Here is a 24,116-nt window from a genome sequence, read left to right as displayed (position 1 = left end):
ATAAAAGCTATCTTTTTTGTATGGCAAAACCATTAGATTTATTATGATATTTTTTATTGTGTCACACACAGGCCGGATGATATTGATATAATGGAAGAAAAGTATTTTTAATCACTAGAACTGTTAAGTATTGATGGTCCTAACTCATCAAGTAATTGTTTTAAAGGGGACATGTCATGTAAAATCCACTTTTTATTGTTTTTTGCACAAAAAACTGGGATGACTAGATTGTGTAAAGTCACACAAAATGAGCATTTGGCCAACCCAGTCTTTAGTTCATGGTCTTTAGCCATGAAAGCCAAGACAGTCTGGCTGCAGACTGCATCTCTGACAGACATTCTCACAGATCATTCACCTAAAACACCATATATGGACATACACGCTAAAACTAAGGAAATAAAATCTGACTAAACTTCTGTTTAGGGTTAGTGTATGGGTTAAGATCAAGGTTAGAGCATCAAAAGTTAAAAGCCTGACCTAAACCAAATTACCACATTTTTAACAAAGCTGAGTGAACAGGTACTGACAGGAAAAAGCTTGTCCTCAATGAAAGCTTTCTATTGCAGCAAACTTAGCTACTGGCTAACATTGCTACAGCTAAGCTCACAAAGCAGCTACATAGCCTACATATCTTTGTTATCTACATAGTTAAATTTGCTTTAGCTACATTTGCTAAAGCTCATGTTGCTAGAGCTAAATTAGCTATAAATAACAACTACTTAGCTAACATAGCTATGTAGCTAATGTAGTTACATAACTAATGTAACTAAATCTAAGCTCACGCTATCTACATAGCTATGTTAGCTTTAGCTACATTCATTAAAGCTCACATTTCTAGAGCTACTTAGCTACATTGGCTTGGTAAAATTAATTACATTGCCAGCATAGCTAATTTAGCTTTAGCTAAAGCTATTGAAGCTAGACACTGTTCGTGTAACTACTTTTAAAACAGATCTATACATAATTTAAGCCTAATTAGACCTCTCTTTAAGCCTGTTACATACTCTGTAAGAACAGAGAAACTTGTTCTCTCTCCCAGGGCTACGAGACAAAAATGATGTCATTCTTTTTCTTCAGCCCTGGTTTGGCAGTTCTTGCAGCTTGTCCTCGACACATCATCTTGGCAGAACTTTTTTCTTGTATGGTGTCCAACAACTATTGTGTGATTGTTCAGAAATTTGACCCTATGCGGACTTCCCAAAGTTCTGCACTTGAGTTTCTTGTGAAGTAGGAAATGTCCTGGCCAGAACTAACTTTGATCTTGTTCTTGCCACCACGAGAAAACAAACAAATTGATCTGTTCTTACGGAGTATGTAACAAGCTTTATTCTGTTTCATTTATAAAATGTTTCTTAGTCTGTAATGTTTACAGTGTGTTTTGAAATGAATGTAACTGTAACTTTGTTCATGAATAAAGTCATTTTTTTTCTAAAACTGGAAATACATTGTGCTGGCAAATTATGCCACTTCCATTCTGAGATTTATACGGTGTCTGAGATGGACGTCTGTAAGAGTGGCTGTCAGAAATAAACAGTCTGCATACAGTAACGGGTCGTGGACAGACCCATTGATTAATGGTAAAAACTTTTGGATGTGTTTAGAAGGTAGGGGCACAGCAAATAAACAGTGGAGGATAAACACTGCAAAGATCAGTCTTCAGGTTTGACACTGTCAAAGTCCCATCAGCAGCACAGAACCGACTGATAAACAGCAAGCAGCAGATTTAGGCGAGAGCAGTGGGTCCAGAGTCTGTAAAAATCCTTAGAATCAAACTCACCAGTGTGTTCATGAAGATGTCTAATAACATAAAAAATATTTAATTCAACTCCTGTCAGGAAATCTGTGACAGCTGCTGAAATATAGAGTACCAAGAGCCACGTCAGGGAAGAATTGAAAACATTTATCCTTGCCTAAGGTAGCATGTGAGGGTTCAAATGGAGGGATTCTAAAAGCATTTTAACATGATTTTTTTCTCTTTTGCACCGTATCGTACTGCTCCTTGACAGAAAAACTTCCATTTCTCCAGCCCATCTTAAACCCTGTTTTTCTTGAAAATATATGGCTTGGTGCATGCAAATTACAAGGTAGCTCTGTTGATGTATACATTGATACACAGCCATAGCACCTTACTTTTCACTGGTTACTGCTGTGGTTGGTTGGCATTTGCAGTGAGTGTGGAGTTGCAGGTGGATCATGAACACATCAGACTCCATACATATCAAATAACAGTATCAATTTCTCAACTAGATAATGAAAGATAATTTAACATCTGATGAGGAAATATTATCCTATCAATTATCATCATTTAAAAAAATTAACTATATTTGTTATATTTATGAAAAAATATAAAAGAAGTGAGGTTTACCATCAACAAATTAGCTTACTTGCTAGATAGCTAGCCAAAAATAGAGCAAAAAGCCTTAGTGCAGGGAAACCACAGAGTCAAAGGCAGCTATATTATTGAGATCAGCTGGCTGTCAACTGATCTCAAACAAGCCCTGATCAGCTGACAGCCAGCTGATTCACTCTCAGCACGTTAGTGGCTAATTGCATAAAGGCTGCCTTAGGTAAACTGCTCTAGCCTGGCCACACTCTGCTGTTCACTCTGCAAGCTGTTCTTGCAGCCCTCCTCCACACCAGCTCCTCCTTTATTCTGCTTCTGACTTAATCAGTCTCATTTTGTTGTCAATAATGCCTGCTATGCTCTGGATTTTTGTTGCTTCTCTCCCTGCCTCAGGCTTTCCTTACCAGCATAGGAAGAGCAGGAATGTGTGCTATGATGCTTTCCATGTAGGCTGGTGGAAGGGCAGGGGGATCCTAGAACAGCCACACAACCAAACATAAATAACAGCATTAGTGCTAAATAATAGCTGCTAATAAAGCTAATAAAGAATAATGTCCAGTTTGTGTAGTACACACCCCGAGGGCTTCAGTCTTGCTTCCTTTAATTCCAGATTAAAACAAGCTTACAGGGTTTCTATTGGTTTCCCCAGGGTTTTTGCCATTACAGTCAATCTGACACCCTAAATATCTTATGTATATTTATTTTTACCAAAAACATGGTTTGAAATGAAGGAGGAAGAGTGGCAGTTTTTCCACCAAATAGTGTTTTCTGTTCAAAACAAATACATGCAATAATTTCAGAAACCTGAAAAACCCCTTACTTGATCCTCACAAACTACCTTAAGTTAGAGTAAGCATTTTAGATTTTCAATTAGAAGATTTTGTGCTTCAACTTTCAGCAGCTCTTTAAGATTTTCTAAAGGAGTTTAAGACTTTGTGTATGTGCTGTCAATGTCATTTACAAACATATTTGTGAATACATTTCTTGATAAGGAATTAATTTCCAGATTGGATACATATCTGAAAAAAAAATCCCATACTTGAAGGTAAAAAGCAAGACAAGACAAGGTGGAGGGTCAGGGGGCCAGCAGGTCACTGTTTGTATAATGCACGTACAGTGATTGATGTGGAAAAACAAGACAAGTCTCTTAGTGATTTTTCTGATTATTTAACTAAAAATCTCTCGGGCTGAGGTGTTGTTAAGGGTAAACACCAAGCAGCAAACAGTAGAAGCAGACAAAAACCATCGGTAGAATTTGCAGACAGAGGGCTGAGGTAGTTGCACTGGATCAGAGCACAATCTCCAGAGGCTTTTTATTAGCTTGATTGCAGATGACTGGCTGCTGTGTGCACGGGTGAGCTTATTGAGGTAGGTAGGCAGCGAGAGCAGAGAGGGGGTGAGAGGAAAAGGACTGAAAGAGGGCAGGTGAACAGCTGCACGTGAAACTCAAAGATATCTGCTGCTCACCAAGATGGCAAAAGACTGGTTTGCTCATCCTATGACATGGGAAGGCAGAAACTTTGAGAGTTTTTAGGACTTTTTATGCCTTTATTGAGAAGCTAGAACAATGAATAGATTAGAAAATGTGAGAAATAAGGAGAGGAATGATGTGGGGAAGGAGCTGACTTTAACCTATAACCTAAGCTGCTTGGAGGTGTCACTTAACTGCTCGGCCATCTATGCCCAGAAACTTCTAATGCTTATGATAAATGATACACCAGCTTAATGCTATTAACAGTTACTCACCAGGTTGAAGTTGGTGTGCTATTTCTCACAATTTTTTTATATTTTTTCAGTCTGTTATGTAAGTCCCTCGATGTCACATCATAAAGGCAGCAATTGTCAGAGGTAGACGAAAGTTTCCTCCTTCTCATCTCGCAGCACCGACTCCAGCTTTCTTCTTTTGCTTTGCCATATGGTTTGTTTACATTTGTGACTCTGTGCCTGCACTCTATGCTGTCATTAGTGAATTTCACTGCTGTGAGAGGACATACTGTAGAAAATTCAAACATGCTACACTTTCTGTGCAAAGGTTCTGAGGCATCCCAGATGTGGCCTTGAGAGTCACTAGAGGCTTGGTCAGAGTACACAAATTAAGCCTGATTTAGGCCTGCTTGCATTGTCACAGTCTGTTGGCAAACATCAGGCATAAATATGAACGTCAGAAACAACAAACTGTTGTAGTGTGACATAAGGATGCCTCACAAGCGTGATTCAAAAGATACCGATTTTTTCTTGCATCCTCCATCTAGTTTGATACCCTGACCTGAAGTCAACAACGTGTATGTAAACGCTCTCAAATGAGACAGAATTCTTTCCCCTTAACAACAACTTTAATATATATGTGCATCATCCTTTACCAGATTAACATTAAACACTTTCCCAAACTCTATCATTTTTCTCCAGAGCTAGCTAAGCTTAGCTAGCTTAGCAAGCTATCTGGGCCAAATTGCTTGATATTTTTCCATTTGTACCTCAGCTTTTATTTGAAGGATAGTCAGTCCATATGCCACATTACTGATACACAGGGATGAGTCCACAACCTTCTTCTTTGTTTAATTCTTTTCAGAGCATAAGACCACTAACATCACACAAAGTGCTTCTGTTGTAGCTGTGATTGACCTTCCTTGACCTACATCACCAACAACTTCTGAACTTGCACACAGTCACAGAGACTGTCCTGATGATAGCATACACTGATTGGTTTGGATCACCTGTATTGTTGTTAGTCTGTCAAGACAGGAGAGGATTTTTGGGGTTGATGGGTCCTGATCATTGTCTGTCCTCAGCTTTTGGAGCTCTGTATAGCATGTCAAATGGAGAGCTGCTCAAACGGATAATTACAGGAGCCATAGCTAACAACAGTTGGATATTAAGCGTATGAATGACCTTTATGATCCATCAACTACTTTCACCTTGATGGTGACACAGCCTGCACTTTATGGACCGTTGTCTCTCCAGGTGTTGATGATGGAGCAGACATCCCACGAGAGATGGTCGCAGGCATTTATGAAAGGATCCAACAAAGAGAGCTCCGGTCCAATGAAGACCATGTGACCTATGTGAGCCGTGTGGAGCAGTCAATCCTTGGCCTGAAAACTGTGAGTGAAAGTCATTTTTTGCATGTCTTTCCCCTTTTGTTCTCATTTCAGTGAGCTGTCTGCGCTTATTTGTACTGGTTCCTTTTCCCTGTCATGTATTATTTCACTGCAGTTTTTCCCCAGTACTATTTGTCATCTCCATCTCTTTAACTTCTTCTCCATAGATCCTTGCCGTGCCACACAGACGTCTGGTGTGCTGCTGTCGTCTCTTTGAGGTACCTGACGCCAACAAGCCTCACAAACAAAAACTATCCCAGCTGCAGAGAGAGGTCTTCCTCTTTAATGACCTGCTGCTGGTAAGACCTTGGCTCAGTAACTCTTGATGATGCTATGACAGCTGAAACCATATTTCCTTTTAATACAGCAAATGATTGTAATGGACATAATCAGATAGATGTTTTTCAGCCATGCTGTGTGTCTCTACTGTAGATCTTAAAACTGTGTCCTAAGAAGAAGAGCTCGGCCTCGTACACCTTCTGTAAAGCTATGGGTCTTCTGGGAATGCAGTTTCACCTCTTCAGCAATGAATGTAAGAAGCTATTTTACTCTGCAGCATTTTCCTCTCAGTGCAGTTGTAACATAAAGCTGTAAAATGCTGAGCTGACTGTGAGAGCCATCAACAGCAATGCTACTTCCAAGTCTCAAGCCTCCAAGGGACAACGGGAGGTCATAAAAAAAACAAAACAAAAATGCTTTTATGCCTTTTTCAAGGTACAACTTTCAGAAATATACGTACATTGATTCAGTAATTGAGTTGCTAATGGTGGTTGAAGACAGTTTTTATTCAACTAAATCACAACTGAAACTGTTTTCTCTGGGGCACAAATATGTAACCTGACCTGACTGTTTTGCATGTGCATTGCATGGGCTATATTTCACATCCATCTGGGTCACGCTCCATATGCAGTGTTTGAGATGGGCAGAACATAGCTTTCTGGGAAATTTGAAGATCAAATCCACACCAGTGATGCCAATATTGACCGTCTTTTTGACCATATTCTAATCCATTTTTCGAACGTTTTGGCCACTCACTTAGCATTAGCCGGCATATTGTTTTCCTATGAACCTAAACATGTTTGTTTTGTGCTCTCTTGCTGATCAGCTATGTTTTTATCCAGCTTAGGTCCAAACTACAACTTTTTTTTAAAATAAAATTGTGTGGTTGATACATTTTCAGAATTTGGGTCATGATTTCAAATTAAGGAGGTGGTAGTGGGTCCTGAGGCTCAGTCAGCTGAGAGCCACTGCTTAAAATGCACAGGCTAAAAGATAACAAGCCATTACAGAGGGATTTAGGGCCATGAACATGTAAGAAAAAGAAGGGGATAAAACTCACATTTATCAAACCACCAACCAGCAGAACCCTGCAGAGAAGAAGTGGTCTACCTCCTGGACACATCTTGTTTTAGGGTGCATTAAGAGTACGATGAAAACAAAAACATTGGCTGCATAGTGGTGGAGTTAGCACTATGACCTGTTACATGTCTGTGAGATTAACTGGTAAACCTGAATAACCAATATGTTTGTGTGGCAGTGTGACTGGCTGTTTGTCTCTTTATGTCATCCCTGTGACTGGCAGCCAGTCCAGGGTTTACCCCACCTCTTGCCTAATGGCAGCTTGGCTCAGCTTGACCCTTTGTGACCTGAATGGCACAAGTTGTAAGATAATGGATAGATTAATAAATGTATGTGCAGTTAAGTTCTTTATATTCAAGCTTTTAGTACTGGCTGAAATTGTCTAATGAGAAACAAAGAGACTACTGTTCACAATGTTCTTCTGTATTCTCAAAACTTTTACTTGCTATTTTTAAGAAGCTTTTCCTGTCAACAGAAAATCTTTTCTGTATAAACCAGAATGCACAAGTACACTGAGCAGCAGACATCTGAGCAGAAAAAAACAGCTTGTTTTGGAAAATCCTTTTACACAATGAAAGTCATTTTTAAGAACCTCTCCTCTTTTCTCTTGTGGGTCTCACATCAGACTACGCCCATGGCATCACCATGCTGAGCCCATTTACCTCAGAGAAGAAGCAGCTGGTAAGTTTCTGTTCCCCGAGTGGAGAAGAGCTTAGGAAGTTTGCAGAGGAGCTCCGAGAGGCCATCACAGAGGTCAACGAGATGGAGCAGATACACATCCAGTGTAAGAAAGCAGGCACACTTCATCATAATGCAGACGTATGTAAATAAACATACCATAATGCAGTGGATGGTTGTTATCTCATGTTTTTCGTGTTTTAGGGGAATTGGAGCGGCAACAAGGAATCCAGCATGGCATACACACCAATGGAGGGCAAGTGGACACACACACAGGCTCTCCCTCAGGTACTGGGTTTTCTCATGCAGCATTCATTACACATAACTGTGCAATCATTACACAAAACTTTGCAGAGATAACTCAAGGCAATGATGCAGAAAATAGAAAAAAGATCCAAAAATATAATAAGTCAGGTTAATATTGAGGCACTGGTACATGGCATTTATCCCAATTCATTAAGGCCCATCATTAATGCAAACTTTTTTCTATTGCGATTAATTTACTTCTTGATTGATGTTAAATAAGTCCACTACTGCTCCTTAATGTCTCATTTATTCTATTTAGTAATAAAAAAAAACCTCACAGACAGCTCAGTGGACAAATCAAAAATTATCCGTAATCAAAAATAATCTGTAACTGGTATTATGAAACATTTACCTTTTTACCATTCCCCTATGCCCTTTTCAATCAAGACAGTCTGGCTGCTGACCGTACATTTCTGGCGGCCACTCTCAGAGACTGTTTTAATTCAACTTTATTCCTAAAAAAGTCTGGCAATTGAATTCATGAAAAAAAAAGAAACTGCAAACATTACAGACCGAGCAACATCTCATAAATTCAATAGAGAAAAAGGTCAGAGGTCTAATCTGGGGTTAAATTATGTATAGACCCACTTTAGAAGTAGATACATGGACGGTGGCTCGCTTTGATGTTGTTAGCTGTAGCTAAAGCAAACATAGCTACGTTGGCTATGTTGTAAAAGTTAGCCTTGGCAACACTTCAGCAAACATAGCTAAAACTAATGTAAGCTATGATGAGAATATAGCTACATAGCTTACATAGCTGCTTTGTGAGTTTATCTTTAGCTACACTAGCTATGATTGTTATTCAGCTAACACAGCAATGTTTGCTGCATGTTACTATGAAGGCTGAGTTATTTTTGGACGTAGACTGTTCACTTGACTTAACTAAACGTTTTGTATATAGGTTTTTCAGATCAGGTTTTTAACTTATAACTTTTGGTGTCCTAACTGTTACCTTCACCCTTGCCCAATATCCCTAAATGGCAGTTTAAACTAACCTGACATGCCAGATGGATTTGTTTCACACATCCATCTGGGAAATCTTCAATAGGAAACGTTTGAGAAAAGGCAGAGGCTTTGAAAAAAACCTCAGAGTATGATTGGGTGAACGTTCTGTCTGTCACATCTCCACGGGCCAATCAGAGCAACAAAGCACATGACGTAGCCGCTAGCAAGCTGCACGTGCGCAGCTACTGAGGAATAATGTGAAACATGGTGACTATAGACATGTAAGTACTCGACTTTTGTTGTTTTTGAAAAGAAAACAACTCACTGCTGTTCTTTGTTCTTCTTTTAACGAAGAAATGTTATCAAGTTCTGATAAAACTGGCACTTTAACAGCATCGACGCCAATCTCTTCCTCTATAACTGCACCAGCTCTTGCTGCTGCTTGTTAATGTCACGACTCCGCTGCGCCTGAAAGTACTGCCCCTCGTAGCTGATTGGTCCTGTCACTTTCTGACCGGGCCCAAACGGTTCAGATGGTAGCTTTGCAAGATGGATTTGCCAGTGAAAAACAAGGAAATAGGCGTATCCATCTGCTTTGCAAGGTTAAGTTTAAACCAGTTTTATTTCAAAACTATTGTATTTCCGTTCTGACAGTGACGGCGTCTCAGATGAAGAGATGTACAGTCTGCAGCTAGACCCCTCTCTTTTCAATCCATAACAAGTTCCTTTTTCTGTAGTTAAGTTCATGTCATAATTGTCCGATACAAAGTTCCTAATTTTCTTTCAAAATTAAAGCAGCTCTGCATCCAAACAGAAATTTAATCACCCTTAGTTTAAGGAAGGACAACAATCCAAAATAAAAAAAAAACCTGTTTTAAATGTAAAGATTTGATTTTTTAAACTGTGACAACAATGGGAGATAATTGAAATTAAAATTGTTACTATCTGACAACCCTAATTTTGACACATCCAAACAAGCTAAAGTCCTCGTTTACAGCATTAAGGCTATTTTTTGCTGCTTGATATTTAGCAGTCAGATGACAGGAAGAATGAAGGAAAAATGTGTTCTCCCCAAAACTGTTCATTTAACCATGTAGACAAACTCTTTCAAAGATGTCGGTGTGCATAGTTCTTTTGATTTTAAACTCTGCTGTCTAAATGCTAAAATAAGCAAAACGTGTGAATAGGTTGTCAGTTGTTATCTTCTTACTCTACTCAGCTAATATGCAGGTTGAGTTATGTTTAAGCATTTTTCTTTACAGGCCAGCAGGATCCTTATGACAAAACCGGAAACAACAACACAGTGGAGGTAAGTTTGAAAGCCCCTTCTGTCTCTCTCAGGTAAGTGCCTGCTCTTCAGCTCTGTGGGTGTGGTTTCATTTGTGAGTGTGTGAGTATGAGTGTCATTAGACCAGGGCTGGACCTCATCCTGAAAAGAGAGTCTGCTTTATGCTTTGCTTTTAAAAGAGCACTGCCTCAGGCACATCTCCTCTATGTAGCCAAGGATACAAAGGCCGCTGAGAGGAGCTGGCTATAGTGGCGTTACAAACAGTCTCTTTCTGTGCCTCATGAGTGGATCAACAGCCACTCTGCTCGCTATAAAACATCTCTTCTTTCATCAGCTGTCGCTTGACAGCCTTACTGTATAAGCCTTTGCAAGCCACCATAAGCTAGGCTGGCTCCTAGAATACCATCTACAAAGCCACATAAGCTTGATACTGTTAACAGTCTGTCGAGTGAGTGGGTGGGAGGGTGGGAGTGTGTCTGTAAAAACCAGCCGTTCCTTTAACTAAGCAAAGTGATAGAAGACCCCATTCAAATTTGACTCCTTTGCCCATTCTCTCCTCTCTCTCCTGCCTCTCAGTCAGCCCTTTAGAGATGTTAATGAGTGTGTTAGGGAGACACCACGCCCTCGGTGTCACCTCTCTCCTCTCCTGACACTCCCTCTATCTATCTCTGAGCTTCTCGTTCTTCCACTCATTGATCATGCCCGCACACATTAAATCCAGAACGCCTCTGTCATGATCTCTAAACAAAAATCTCTCCTTACCCCATATCCTTTTCTCTTCTGGGCTGGTGCTTGTGGAAAACATGAGAAAGTCATGTAGAAAAGTCATGTAGAAAATCATGTCAAAAATCATGCAGAAACATGATTGAGAGAAAAGAGGAGGGGGGGTTGTGTATTTGCATGCGCTCGCTCTGCATCCTACCTACCTGCATGCCTGCATGCCCATGTGCGTAACACACCAGAGGGCTGCGTAGAGGCTGCGTTCAGGCTGGTAACTCCTCATGCGTTCTCTGACTGTTCCTAAACTAGGTGTCAATTCACAACAGGCTGCAGACCTATCAACTGAGCCAGCCCAGCATTGAGTCCACACCTCTGGCCCTGGCCGCACCACCCGCCCTCCTCAGCCCCGTCCAAGCCGGAGAGCTCCGCCCAGAAACACTCATCCAATGCCAGCAGATCGTCAAGGTGATTGTTGTGGACCAGAGCGGGCGAGGGCGGATGGAGGCTTTCCTCAGTCAAGGCCCAGCTGCTCATCAGCTCATCCAATCCGCCCTGTCCACACCCGTGCATGTCAGGGAGGGGGACGGCCCTCAGCCCCCTCTGCCACCGCCTCCACCTCCTTACAACCACCCCCACCAGTTCTGCCCACCTGACTCACCCATGCCCCTCCACCACACCATGCCTCTCACCCGCAGACGCAACTCCAGCGGCACCCGCAGCATCGTCTGAGTGGACAGTCGCTTTACAAACCCTGAGGGGCCAAATGTGACCCTCACATTCACAGACATGCTGTAGCACCAGGTGACTCACCCTGAATTAAGAGTTACGAATATACTGTATGCATCTTTCAAAAGGACAGAGGAAAAGGAGACCAGCGGGAATCTCCACGGTCCTGACTGAAGGAGGAATCTGAACATGGAGTGGTTTCTAAACTTTTCTTCTTTCTTTTGTCTCCAACATGTCACCCAGTAGCTGATGGTGTTGTCTTTCTAGATTTTACTCTTTACGAGATCTTGTGACTTTACATTTTTAAATGTCACCTGTCCTGCTATCATGTCAGTGAGCTCTGACTGTGAAACCGAGGGATGATGGCAGCCCTGAAGGGACTAAAAATCACATTACATATTATGAAAAAAAACAATATTTTCTTTTTCTGGGGCATTTTTTTCAATATGAGCGAGGAATCATTTCAGCAGAGCTTATCTTGATTCTCCTCAGTGTTATCATTTTTTTTTCTCATCTCGGCATAATGTGAAGAAACAGGAGTACCAGCTTATTTGTTTCCCTCATTTTCAAGGGAACAGTTAATAAGTACATGTGAGGAAGGTGAAGAAAAAGGCTCTGGCATGTCTATTTTGTCATGTGCAGTGTTGTGAATTAAGCGAGGATGTTGCTACTCACCAAACAAACCCAAAAGCATATCCTGACGACAATCATTTTTCTGTGCTTCATGTGCGTTTTTGCTAAACTTGTGTGAGCAGATATCCCCTCAGTAGTGTGCGGCTCCCCTGATTCTGTGCACTCTCACAGAGCTCGGGAAAGGGTTTTACTGTAGTATCTGCACCTCTTGAGTTGTACTGAAAGCAGCGTGCTTCAGTTCATTCTGCTTACTCATGTGCAGAAGAGAGTAAGGCTGCTAATTCATCCAAAACAAGGCTAAAACAGCCAGAGGAAGCCTTTTCACTCCTGTACATTTGCTCCTAACAACTCTCCTAGTGTGAATACAGTTCTTACCTTTGGATTAAGGCAACATATCTGCCCTGGAAACTCTTAGATTAGTTAAAAAAAAAGAATCTGCACAGGGTAGACCATTGCCACCTCACAGAAAACAAGTTATATTTTTCTTGCACACTGGAAATGTTATAAAAGCAGAGATGCATTCTTGTACTGAATGTTTTATCAGGGTGAAAACGGAAGATGTCCATAGAATAATCACTTATTTCATCAAAGTATCGTCTGTCCGGTGTTTATGGCTCGAGATTGAGCCTGTATGTACAGCAGATCACAAATCATTCGACTGAGACACACCGAACACGTCTTGTACCTTTTGCACCACAGAATATATTGGAGATATTGTAAATAGATGATATAGATTTATTCTAAAAAGTGATTGGTTTGCCCAGTGTGTGTATCTACGTATGTATTTGTACAGAGAAGATCTAGTTTAAAAGAAAAAAGGATATTATAGTTATTATTACTATTATTATTCACATTTAATATCAGGGGGTGTCCTAAATCCTACTGCTACCAGAGACGGGAAACAGGCAGCTTTTATAGAACACTCTCCAGTTACCATGGTAACACACTGATATTATTCTAGGTCTACATTCATCATTAAATTACCGCGTCATGTTATTATTATAGGATTATTAAGAGATGGCTGTGTCACCTGTTAGCAGGTGTGTTAAGGGCTATGCTGTGCTTGGTGAATACGTACAGTCAAACATATAAGAGCGCACAGCCTAACACACTGACAAACACACAAACATGCACATAGCTGCCAAAGCGACAACAAATCCAGCTTAAGTCCATCTTGCTTGATTTCTCAAGTCAGCAACCCCACGTTGTTTACTGTAAACTCGGACTGACTTGTACAAACAGCATGATGTTTTTTCATTTACAGCACAGACACACGGGGGACGGAGTTTGATTATATGTTTGTATCATTATTGTCAGGGCATGTTGGGTTGATTGATGTCATTTTCTCCCCCCTTCTCTTTCTCTTTAATTCCTTCTTTCTGTCCTCCCCCTTTCCCCCCCGTCTCCTTTAACTTCTCCATGGTTGTCATAGAAACGCACCAATCTGCATCCTCACTGTGGAGCACTGTCATTAATCTTTGCACCCTCACGATATTTCTAAAAAAGAGATTTCTAAAAGATCAACATGTTTACTAATGGAATATTTCTAATTTTTTCTGTTTGAAGAGAATGAAAGAATAAAGTAGTTTTTACTCGACTGTCCGTCTGTCTGTCTGCATCACAACACCACAGTGAGCATCTTTAGCTCTCCTTGTCTCTCTAATGAATGCATTTGCAGCATGTCCAGGTGTGCCGGAGGAGCTTATGGGAAATCATTGTTCCCTACTCTGATTTCATTCAGTAATGAATGAGGTCAGTGCCGAAGCAATATTGAATCTGACTTCCACTTGTGGTGTGTGAGGCCGTAAGGTGTAGTGAGTCTGCCCTCTAAACAATAAACCAGCAAATTGGTAATTTCATATTGCAAAGTAAAATCAGTCGCATTTTAGTCAAGGGAGTCTCACAGGAACATACTTGAGTGTTTTAGTTAAGTGCCAAGGCCAAAAATAAATAAAACAAGCTTTTATTTTTGCAAATCACTCTTGAGGAAGGATAAACAAAACAGAAACATTGTCAAAACTCTGACACAAGCAGAATTGTTAGATTGAAACAAAAAAAATAATACCATTTTGGCTGAATAAATTATCTTACAAAAACATAGATGATATCAACATTACAAAGAAATCATAATAAACAGTGAAGTCAATTTGTGCAAAGTACCTGCAGGCGTATACATGTGATAGAGCTTTCACCCTCAGCACACTGTTTCACTATTTCTTCCTGTCATTTCAGTTTTTCTTTAGTACCTCTGTATTTCACTCTCTTGTTGAAAACAAGTGGACCAAAGGTCCATTAAAGGGAGGACTGTGCTGAGAAGTGGTTAGAAGTGGAGCAACAAAGTCGTAGTTGACTGACAGGCCGTTCAGCTCAGACTGTGCTGTTCATCTCTAGTTTCACCTCCTGCTCCCTCTTTTATGTTTGTGTTGTCCGAGTGACCTCAGAAACACACAAATGTTGCTCTCCTTCAGGCTAAAGTTTCCCTTACATAGTGGTCTCTTCCCATTCCAGCTCAACATCACCTGCAGAGAGGTACAAACATGGAGTGAGAGCTGTGCTGTGAGGAGTGAGTGTTTGTCTGATTGTGTGCATGTGAGAGTGTGTTTGTTTGTTGCTGTTTACCTTCCATGGCGTCTAGCGAGTCCATCTTCTCTAGAGCAGAGTAGCTAACGAACCAGATTGACTGGCTGTTTCCTTTGTTGTTCAGAAGTTCCAGCGTACTTTGGTGTAAGAAGATGTACTGGGCCTGACACAGAAAAACAGACATAAAGCTCCTAAATGTTTGGAATAATAGCAAGAAAAGAAACATAACATTAACACAACAACTTCAACAGAGCAGATACACTGTGTACAGGCAAGTTAAACATGTCTAAATTAATGTAAATGTGGCAAAAACTATGGCATATAAACTAAGCGTATTTCTTTGTTTCTTTGTTGCAACAATGTTTCTTGGCAATAAATCTTGTACAGTTGGACAGCCCGTTTATTTCCTTTTTAAATGGTGCCACATTCGTAAGGACCATACATCTCTGGGATGAGCAGCAGAGCTGAGTATGTGGGTTGCACCCATGAAAAATTTACCAAATCTTTTCTGTCAATGCCAAACAGCTTGTTCCAGCTTGTTGACTCTTGTTTGGTGTTGTTTGGTGGATTGGCATGATTAAAGTCTGAAGAAACAAGACATACTGACAATTTAACAATTTATTCAGGAGCCTCAGTAGCATGTGGAAGAACCATATGCACTGCCATATAATCTGGATCAGCTGATCTCACATTAGCCCTCATCAGCTGATAGCCAGCTGATTTGTTCTGAGCATGCTATTGGCTAATCACATTTATGTTGCCATATTTGAACTGCTCCAGCCTGGTTAAGCTTTGCCACTCCCTATGCAAGGTGCTTTTGCAACCCTCCTCCACCCCAGCTCTTCCTTTTTTCTGCTTCTTACTTAATATCATTCTGTTGTCACTGATGCTTGCCCTGCTCTGTTGTTTTGCTGCTGCTCTCCCTGCCTAGAGGCTTTAATTGTAGGTACAGGAAGGCAGGAACATGTGACTTGACTGAAATGCTCCTAACAAATGTGGCACCATTAAAAGGAAAATAAACAGGCTTTCCAATGGTATAAAATTTACTGCCAAGAACTATTTTTACAACACAGCAATAATGTACCAAACACAAATGTCCTTACTTTTTGTTCAAAGTTTAGATGTCTAAATTGTGCTATACATAACTATTCCTAAATATTTCCAACAAGTTTCAAAGCCTGAGAAATTAGTAAATGTTATAGTTGGAATGGGCTTGTCATGTCATCGTAACCATCATGGTGAAGCTAAAAAGAAAAACATCCTGAACATAGCACAGCACCAAATTCTAAATAATTAATTGTATCATAGTAGTGACATTTATGACAGTCTAACATTAGATATACACTTATATTATGAGAGTTATCTAATTAAACATGTGATGGCATTCTGCCTCTAGGGCCTGCTATTGTGTTGTGTTCCCCTATACTGGTGTCTTGTTTGTCTGCCCCTGCAGGCTGGGTGGGAAGCGTGTGCTACACCTGGAAAGATACCCCAGGTGTATATTTAATTGAGTTGGTAATCCTTTCATTTATATTTTGTAATAAAATCATTTCGTTATTTTAGTAAAACCTGTATGTATCCTCGTTTTTGTCATGGCTTTGAGCTGAGTCATGACAAACACATTAGCACTAATTTTGCAAACACTTAGGCAGATAACCTTTGGGAAAGGGCAGAGGCTTTGAAAAAAACTCGGAGTGTGATTGGATGAATGTTCTGTCTGTCACATCTTTACGGACCAATCAGAGCAACAAAATACGTGACATAGCCGCGACCGAGGTGCCAAAATCTCAGCAGGAAGTCCACCTGCTCCACCCCAATTTCAAAACAAGGCCTCTTTTTGGACATTTATTCATTGAAAACTGATGTAACTTTGGGGGAGATCATTCTATGTTCTTCAAATTGTTATGGCAACACAACAGTATCACACTAAACACGCCCACATGAAAACAGCTCATTCTGGCGCCCCCGACTGCCAACAGGAAGTGATGCAAATGGGTCATTTCTGCATTTGTCTTAGTGTGTGAAACTATCATGCTCTGATTTTAACCTAAAGTCCTTAGCATCAGTCTCTACATTGACGTTTTATTAACTGAAACCCCAATGGCCATGTCGGCCATTTTGATCCTTCACCACTGGACAGGAAGTGGGTTATTTCTGTGTTTTTCTTACTGTGTTCATCCTATTATGCTCTGATTTTGACCTGAACTCCTCAATATCTATCCCAACATCAACATGTTTCATTCCCGGATGACCCAGTGGCCATGATGGCCATTTTGATCCTTCACCTCAGACAGGAAATGGGTCATTTCTGTATTATTCTTACTGTGTTGAACCTATGATGCTCTGATTTTTAACTAAACTCATCAATATCCATCCTAACATTGACATTTTATGGCTTTGCTGTAGCACCCCCTACTGTAAGATGCAACTAGCACCTTAAAAGTAAAAATTCCAATCTATTCAATTTTACATGTTAAATTGTCCTTCCCTCATCACTTCTACGTATCAACATCCACCTTTGACGTACTATCACCTACTGTTGAGGGGCAGTACTACCTCATTAAAAGTGCACCATCCTGCTGGACACTCAATCTACGTGGGCTCTCTGCAGTGCTGCAGTTCACTGCACAGGTTTGCTAACACCCCACTATTTCCTAACATGGGCAGGTGACCCACACCCTGACCTGCCCTGGGGTGCGGGGGCCATTCAGTGCTGCTTGCAGCCCTAGTTACATTCTACATTCCTATGATAGCCCAGGTATTCATTTAGTAATGAAGTTGATTTTTTAAAGAAGAGGAAGAGGAAATTTAAAGTCTCTGAATAAAATGTTTTTGTGCTGTTTTGGTGGTTGATGCTGAGCATAAAATCGCAACAATGAGGATATAAGTCCAGCTGGGTACCTTTTTTCTGTGATCTCTTCTTCTTAATGAAGGCAAAAATGATGAAATGCATAAATAAAAACAACAAAACTATTATACTGTCATCACAATTCAGTGGAAAAATATTTGGTTTTACATTTCAGATACCTACATAAAATAAGGATTATTTCACTAAATTCCAGGGTTTTTATTTAAACCTATAAAAGCTGAATTACAAAATGAAATATTCTAAAAGACTTAAAGCCAGACTAAATAGTGCCATTTCTTTAAATGCTGCAGCTGCTAAAGCCACGGATTTATTACAGGCCTGGGTACCATATTTCAAGATAACGTCCCATGAATGCAAATCAAAGCAGCTCACTGGGCACAAAGTGTTTTTTGGCCCATAAAGCTGCTCATTAATTTCTTTCTCTGGCTGAGTGGAGAGATACTGACACTTGAGGGTGGCATGTCTCCAGCAAATACACGGAGCAACTCTTTCGTTTGACCAATGATGAATAATAACCTTCATCTCTGAAGGTTTCTTGTTTGGTTTTTGTCTGTGTCTATTTGTTAACATAAATGAACTGAAACCGGCGTTCAGCTCAGTGGACGTCCTTTGACACGAAAACCTGCAGGAAACAAGCGGAGCCACAGAGGTAAGATGTCACCTGCATCCTTTCTAAGACTGCATCTGGGCCATTTATAAAACAGCAGCAGTAGTTCCCATCAATCTTAGCTGGTTTAATCCCTTAGATGTCCACAAATAATTTAAACAGTTCTAGCTGTGCTGTGAGAGCTGACATACTCTGCCTGCTAAATTTTAATTTGAAACAAATGTTTCAATGTAAACAGAACGCCTCTTGACACCATTATGTTATCTCATATTCATTGATTCTGTTTCACTAAATTTTAATGTGTGGTCTGCTGATTTTGGTCAGAATAACACAGAAATTTAATGAAGCAGGCAAGCAATTGCAGCAGTCTGGCAACTTTTTAACTATTGAAGATTATTTCTGTGGGCTTTTTTGCCTTTATTTGATCAGCTAGATCATGGAATTCAAGAGGAACAGGCTAGGTTTCAATTCTGGAGCCTCTGTGCCTGTGATATTTACTCTTCCTACTACGCTTAAAGAAACAGTGCTACTTTATAAGATACAACACCCCTAATTCAATCAATGTATTTATTCTTTATTAAAATTGTCATTGGTGACACTTTATTTAATTAATTACCTAGTAATTTTATAGTGATAAGTAGTAATTTTATAGTCATTACTCGGAAAAAGGGATGTGAGAGCTGGGGAGAGACATGTGGGAAAGTGCCACAAGGGCGGATTCGAACCCAGGCCGACCAGGTACGTGGAGCGTGCCTTAAACCACTAGGCCCCCTGCGCCCCTGTCTTCAAGTATTTTGGGGTCTTGTTCACGAGTGACGGCAGAATGGACCATGAGATGGACAGGCAGATTGGTGCTGCATCAGCTGTTTGCAGGCACTGTACTCTGCTGTTGTTGTGAAGGGAGGCAAAGCTTTCAATTTACTGTCCGATCTATGTTCCAACCCTCACCTATAGTCATGAACTCTGGGTAATGAGAGAAAGAATGAGATCACGGGTTCAAGCAGTCGAAATGTGATTCCTCAGGAGGGCTTCTAGGCTCAGCCTTAGAGAAAGGCCGAAGAGCTCGGACACCTGGAGGGATAGAGCCTCTCCTCCTTCTGGGCACGTCTTACTGGGTGGAGACTCTGGGGCGGACCCTGAACTTGCTGGAGGGATTACATATCCCATCTGGATTGACTTACTTTGCCTGCTGCCACCACAACCCAACCCTGGATAAGCAAGAAGATGGATGGATGGATAGATGGAAGCTGGCACTTTATCAAGTAATATCTAATGATATGGTAATATGGTAATATTATGGAAATATTTACCTAGTAGAAATGTATGAACTATTGAGTTATTGCTTGTAATATTGTGGCAGTTCTTTTGTTAATTAGGTGGTATTTTACCCTAAGTCTAACCCTTGCAGTAGCTGGTAATTTCTCAAGAATAATGGGGTAATTACCTATTAATATTAATAAGTCGGCACTGTACCAAGTAATAGCTTGGTAATACTAGGGAAGTAATAATGTAATAATCATCGTTATCCTTCATAATATTGTGCAATTCTCTGGTAATTAGGTGGTATTTTACCTAGTGATTTCTTAGAAATAAGAGGATAATTTTCTATAGAAGTTGCTTGATAATTCCCAGGTAATGTCAATATTTTGGCCCTGAATGACTCTTAAGTCATTTTTTAGGGTTAGGGGGGAAGGGTAAACTTCCTTAACATTACTGAGTTATTACTTGTTACAATTACCAACTTATTACTATGTAATAACCACTTTATTCTTGAGAAATTACTAGATGATTACCACTTATTATGCTAAAATACAAGGTAATCAAGGCCCACTAAAACAAAATGCTACCTTATTATCATAGGATTTTCTTTGTCCATACTGAATAGAAGAGTGGTTAAAGAAGGGAAACAGGGACAGACAGAAAGGGGAAAATGATTTGCAGGAAATGAGCCAAACTCTTGGACTTGAACCTTGCCCGTTCACTTGGAGGACATCAGCCTCTGCATAAGAGGCATGACCTAGCTGCTGGGTGAATCAGCGCATGATTAAATTCAATTTTCAAGGAAATATCCTCTGTAAGTATGAACAGTTGAGGCCTTTTGTACAATGTTAGCTACCAAAGTCATTTTGTCTTGAAACCATGAAGTAGCATAACAACAGATAGCACAGTAGTAAAATGGACCTACAAATGACCTCTGCAAGATTTGCTGTTTTTTCAAAATAGAAGTCAGCATCTGCTTTTGTCAACATAAATCTTCCTGATTACAGTATAACACTGTGGGCATGTTTAAAGCTGCTACTTGGCCTAATTATCTGCACAGTAGTATTTGTGAGTTTATAGCTGATCTGAATGATGGCCTCTTGAAGCTGAACTGCTCTTGTTCAAATATAATTGGACTTCTATGCTAATAGCTGGCTACTTGGCACACTGAACACTGCTGTCACTGAGAATCATGCCCTCTCGGGTTACAAGGCGCTCTCGTAGCTGCAGACACTGCAGGCTCATATCTCACTGCCAAAAATGTGGACACCAAGAAATGTGCAGAACCACCAGAAATGATAAAACAATCATAGTTGGAAGAGGCAAAGGCACTGGGCTGAGTGTCCCCACAGACAGAGAAACACAGCACTGAGGCTTAATGACTGAATAAGGTAATTTTAGGATAGATTTATGCTGCTTCAAGAGGGGGAATCCTGCTCAGCAGCGCCTTTTATCCGCTGCCAGATCATTCCCTTCGTCAAAACAAGAAATTTCAAAATATTTCCTCATGGGGACGAGATCACAGCAGGGCAAGAAGTAAAAAGTAGGACAACTACACTGCCACTTTTACTGGAACTTGAGACAAAATACTGTATGAAACCCTTTTTTGCATGTTGTTTATCCTCTATTGGTTGTACATTTAAACTACAGGATTGAAACACATTAATATTAAGGACATTAACTCACCAGATTCTGTACCATACACATCCTCTCGCTTCGCAGTTCAGCCACCAGGCCGTAAACATCCACAAAGTCATGATCTCTGACGTGCTGAATGAGGTGGTCGAGAGCAACAAACACGCCTGTCCTCCCCACACCAGCACTGACGAACAGTGAGAGTAAAAAAACACACATTTAACTGTGGTTATAATGATGTTCAAACCCAAACACAATAAAAAAGAGGAAGTTATCACTGACAGTCTCTGAATGATAAACCATTTCAGAACAGAGTTAGAGTTAGTGCAAATTTATTCTTCAGAAACTTCCAACAATTTATGCAGCATCATTATTTCAGTGCTGCTAACATGCCACAGTACCTGCAGTGAACCACTATGGGGCTGTTGTCATGTCTGTGGGCTCGGACGGCTTTGACAAATTTGATGAGAGTGCTGCAGGACTCTGGGACACCATGCTCAGGCCACGATGTGTAGTTAAAGTGGCGGACCAAAATGTAGTGGCCGTGCTACACACAGAAAATGTAATGACAGTATTATTATATACTCAGAATTAACATGCAGGAAAAGTAACTGTTCATTTGATGGTCTATCAAATAAAAACAACACATTTCTGACTGAACCAAGTTCCTGCAGTCACATGTCAATGTGTCCCTGTGGCTGCATTAGTGGTGAATCAATGTGCATGAGTAGATCAGTTTATCCTGATGTGTATAGGAGCTGCCTCTACCAACTGAGCTAAACTGGCACCCCTACCAAACTTTTAGGGGTGTTAGTGCTTGAAGATGATTGCAGGAATATTTCAGTATTTTTTAAGATGAGTCATATGAGGTACATAGCAGTAGTAGCGGCATTAGCCTGCAGTGATTTCAATTAGTATTAATAATAATAATAATAATAATAATAATAATAATAATAATAATATCTTTAATATAATAGCGCCTTTCAAGGAATCCAAGGACGCTTTACAAGAACACATAAGACATGGACAGACTATGTGTGGGATAGGATGAGTGTAAGGGGTGGTTTAGTGAAGACTATAAGCTGCGGTGAACAGGTGGTGCTTAAGACGTTTTTTGAAATTGTCCAAAGATGAAGCACTACTGATGTCTGCAGGCAGAGTGTTCCAGAGGGTGGGGGCTGCAGCACCAAAGTCTCTGTCTCCATAGGTTCGGAGTTTGGGTATGGAAAGTAGACCAATGTCTGAAGACTGAAGGTTGCGAGATGGTGTATATGGATGAAGGAGATCAGAGAGGTATTGAGGAGCCAGGGCATGGAGAGATTTGTATGTGAGGAGGATTTTGTAGTTGATGCAGGACCTGATAGGGAGCCAGTGAAGGTGGATGAGGGTCGGAGTGATGTGCTGCCAGGGTCTAGTGCGGGTGAGAACCCTAGCAGCAGAGTTTTGAACAAACTGGAGCCTGTTCAGGATTTTGCTGAGTAACACAGACAGGACTCCATTGCAGTAGTCCAAGCGGGAGGTTATGAAGGCTATGAAGGCTATTGCTCCTTTAAGAAGGACTCGCTGGTTGTACTAGCCAGGAAGCTAGGCTATACAGCATAACAGAATTCAGTGAGTTTTTGGTAAAAATGGGCCACAAAACAATGTTGGTGCAAACGTACGCAACATTTTTTGAAGCAGTTTATTTTATACAGTGCAAGAGCACATAACCTGTAGACAAAGCCTGAAATGCAAAATAGTGACAAAAACTGGGTAAAAAATAGAATTCTTCAGAATTTTTCAATAGTACGTATGTTTGAGCCAACATTGTGAGCCAACTCACTAAATTCCACGGAGAATCTGTAACCACCTGTTACATGTATAGCCTACCCTCCTGGACAAAACAACCAGCGAGTCCCTCTTAAGGAGCAATGCTCACTAAAATCTCCAAAGGCTACGTCCCTCATAAAGCCCAACTTCAAAATACTGAAATATACCTTTAACATATTGAGCTCTGTTAATTGGACCTTGAGTTGGAGCAGATATCAGAGCAACTGAGCATGATGTGTTAATGTTTTTATATATATTATGGGCAGGGTTCTTCAACAACATAATGTGCTTTACTATTTTTTCAGTTTTTTTTTTGTAAATCAGTAAATTTGAAAATTCATGGATAACAATAATAATTCTATTTTAGCATTAAAAATATCATTTTGGTTAAAGAGCTTCTACATATTGGTGTATTAACCATTGCAGAAACATAAAAAATGATTTTGGTAATTACCAATGCTGTTAATTTAGGGCAGCTGTGGCATAAATCTTACTTTGGTTAGGGTTAGGATGGTCTAATAAATTTGTTAAGCACTGGGAGCACAGATAGTTGAGTGGTTTAAGGCGCTGCACATGCACGCGGGCGGCTCAGGTTCAAATCCAGCCTGTGGCCCTTTGCCGCATGTCTCCCCCAACTCTCTTCCCTGTTTCCAGGTCTATCCACTGTCCTTCCTCTATCAAATAAAGGCATGAAAAGGCCCAAAAATAAATCTTAAAAAAAAAAAATTGTGAAGCACTGTATATATATATATTTAGCTCCAAATAAGAGAGTTTATTGTGCCATTACATGTAAACAAAGATACAGAATATGTTAAAGCTTTGTCACCTTTTCTACTTTGAGCGTCCTAACAGTCCAATCGGGGAGGACTTCCTCTGACACTTTGGAGATGAGAATGTCACTAAACACGGACATTGGCTTATTGTCCTCTGGCCAGTACTTGTGACACCGAATCTGAAATGTCACACACACGCACACAAATACACACAAACATCAGATTTTCAAAGCAGATGCAACCCAGCCCTTTCCTCAGAATCTTATTTCATAACAGTGACAAATATCTTATGACGCACTCGGCCTTTTTCGTAACACTGCGTGAGCATGGCAATGGTGCGAGTTCCTGTTTCCCAGATCATCCTCCAGAAGTCAGCCACAGTGCCAGGCAGAGGACCCTGCGTGGCGATGAACTCATTAGGACAGAGGTAGCCCTGAAAACAAAGAAAACAGAGAGAGAGAGGGAGAGAGAGAAGGGTTTATATTT

General features: G+C 40.5%; 2 protein-coding genes across 2 annotated transcripts in view; one reads left to right on the top strand and one right to left on the bottom strand.

The window, feature by feature from the left end:
- The window catches only part of iqsec3b (IQ motif and Sec7 domain ArfGEF 3b), a 54,056-nt gene extending 41,988 nt beyond the window's left edge, over window positions 1-12,068 (top strand). The window contains exons 9-15 of the mRNA XM_041796033.1: window positions 5,306-5,445; window positions 5,610-5,741; window positions 5,875-5,974; window positions 7,427-7,585; window positions 7,684-7,767; window positions 9,993-10,039; window positions 11,048-12,068. Coding sequence (XP_041651967.1) covers window positions 5,306-5,445; window positions 5,610-5,741; window positions 5,875-5,974; window positions 7,427-7,585; window positions 7,684-7,767; window positions 9,993-10,039; window positions 11,048-11,467 — 1,082 coding nt within the window. The 3' untranslated portion in view covers window positions 11,468-12,068. The remainder of the gene's footprint in view (window positions 1-5,305; window positions 5,446-5,609; window positions 5,742-5,874; window positions 5,975-7,426; window positions 7,586-7,683; window positions 7,768-9,992; window positions 10,040-11,047) is intronic.
- Window positions 12,069-14,244: 2,176 nt separating this feature from the next.
- The window catches only part of ptprq (protein tyrosine phosphatase receptor type Q), a 66,299-nt gene continuing 56,427 nt past the window's right edge, over window positions 14,245-24,116 (bottom strand). Inside the window, exons 58-63 of the mRNA XM_041796091.1 lie at window positions 23,929-24,063; window positions 23,684-23,809; window positions 21,450-21,595; window positions 21,100-21,235; window positions 14,717-14,840; window positions 14,245-14,616 (exon numbers count right to left, since the gene is read on the bottom strand). Of these exons, the coding sequence (XP_041652025.1) occupies window positions 14,579-14,616; window positions 14,717-14,840; window positions 21,100-21,235; window positions 21,450-21,595; window positions 23,684-23,809; window positions 23,929-24,063 (705 nt within the window). The 3' untranslated portion in view covers window positions 14,245-14,578. The remainder of the gene's footprint in view (window positions 14,617-14,716; window positions 14,841-21,099; window positions 21,236-21,449; window positions 21,596-23,683; window positions 23,810-23,928; window positions 24,064-24,116) is intronic.

The sequence above is a fragment of the Cheilinus undulatus genome, linkage group 9, assembly GCF_018320785.1.
Source record: "Cheilinus undulatus linkage group 9, ASM1832078v1, whole genome shotgun sequence".
NCBI classification, from domain to species: domain Eukaryota; kingdom Metazoa; phylum Chordata; class Actinopteri; order Labriformes; family Labridae; genus Cheilinus; species Cheilinus undulatus.
This window is presented reverse-complemented; position numbering and strand designations above follow the sequence as displayed.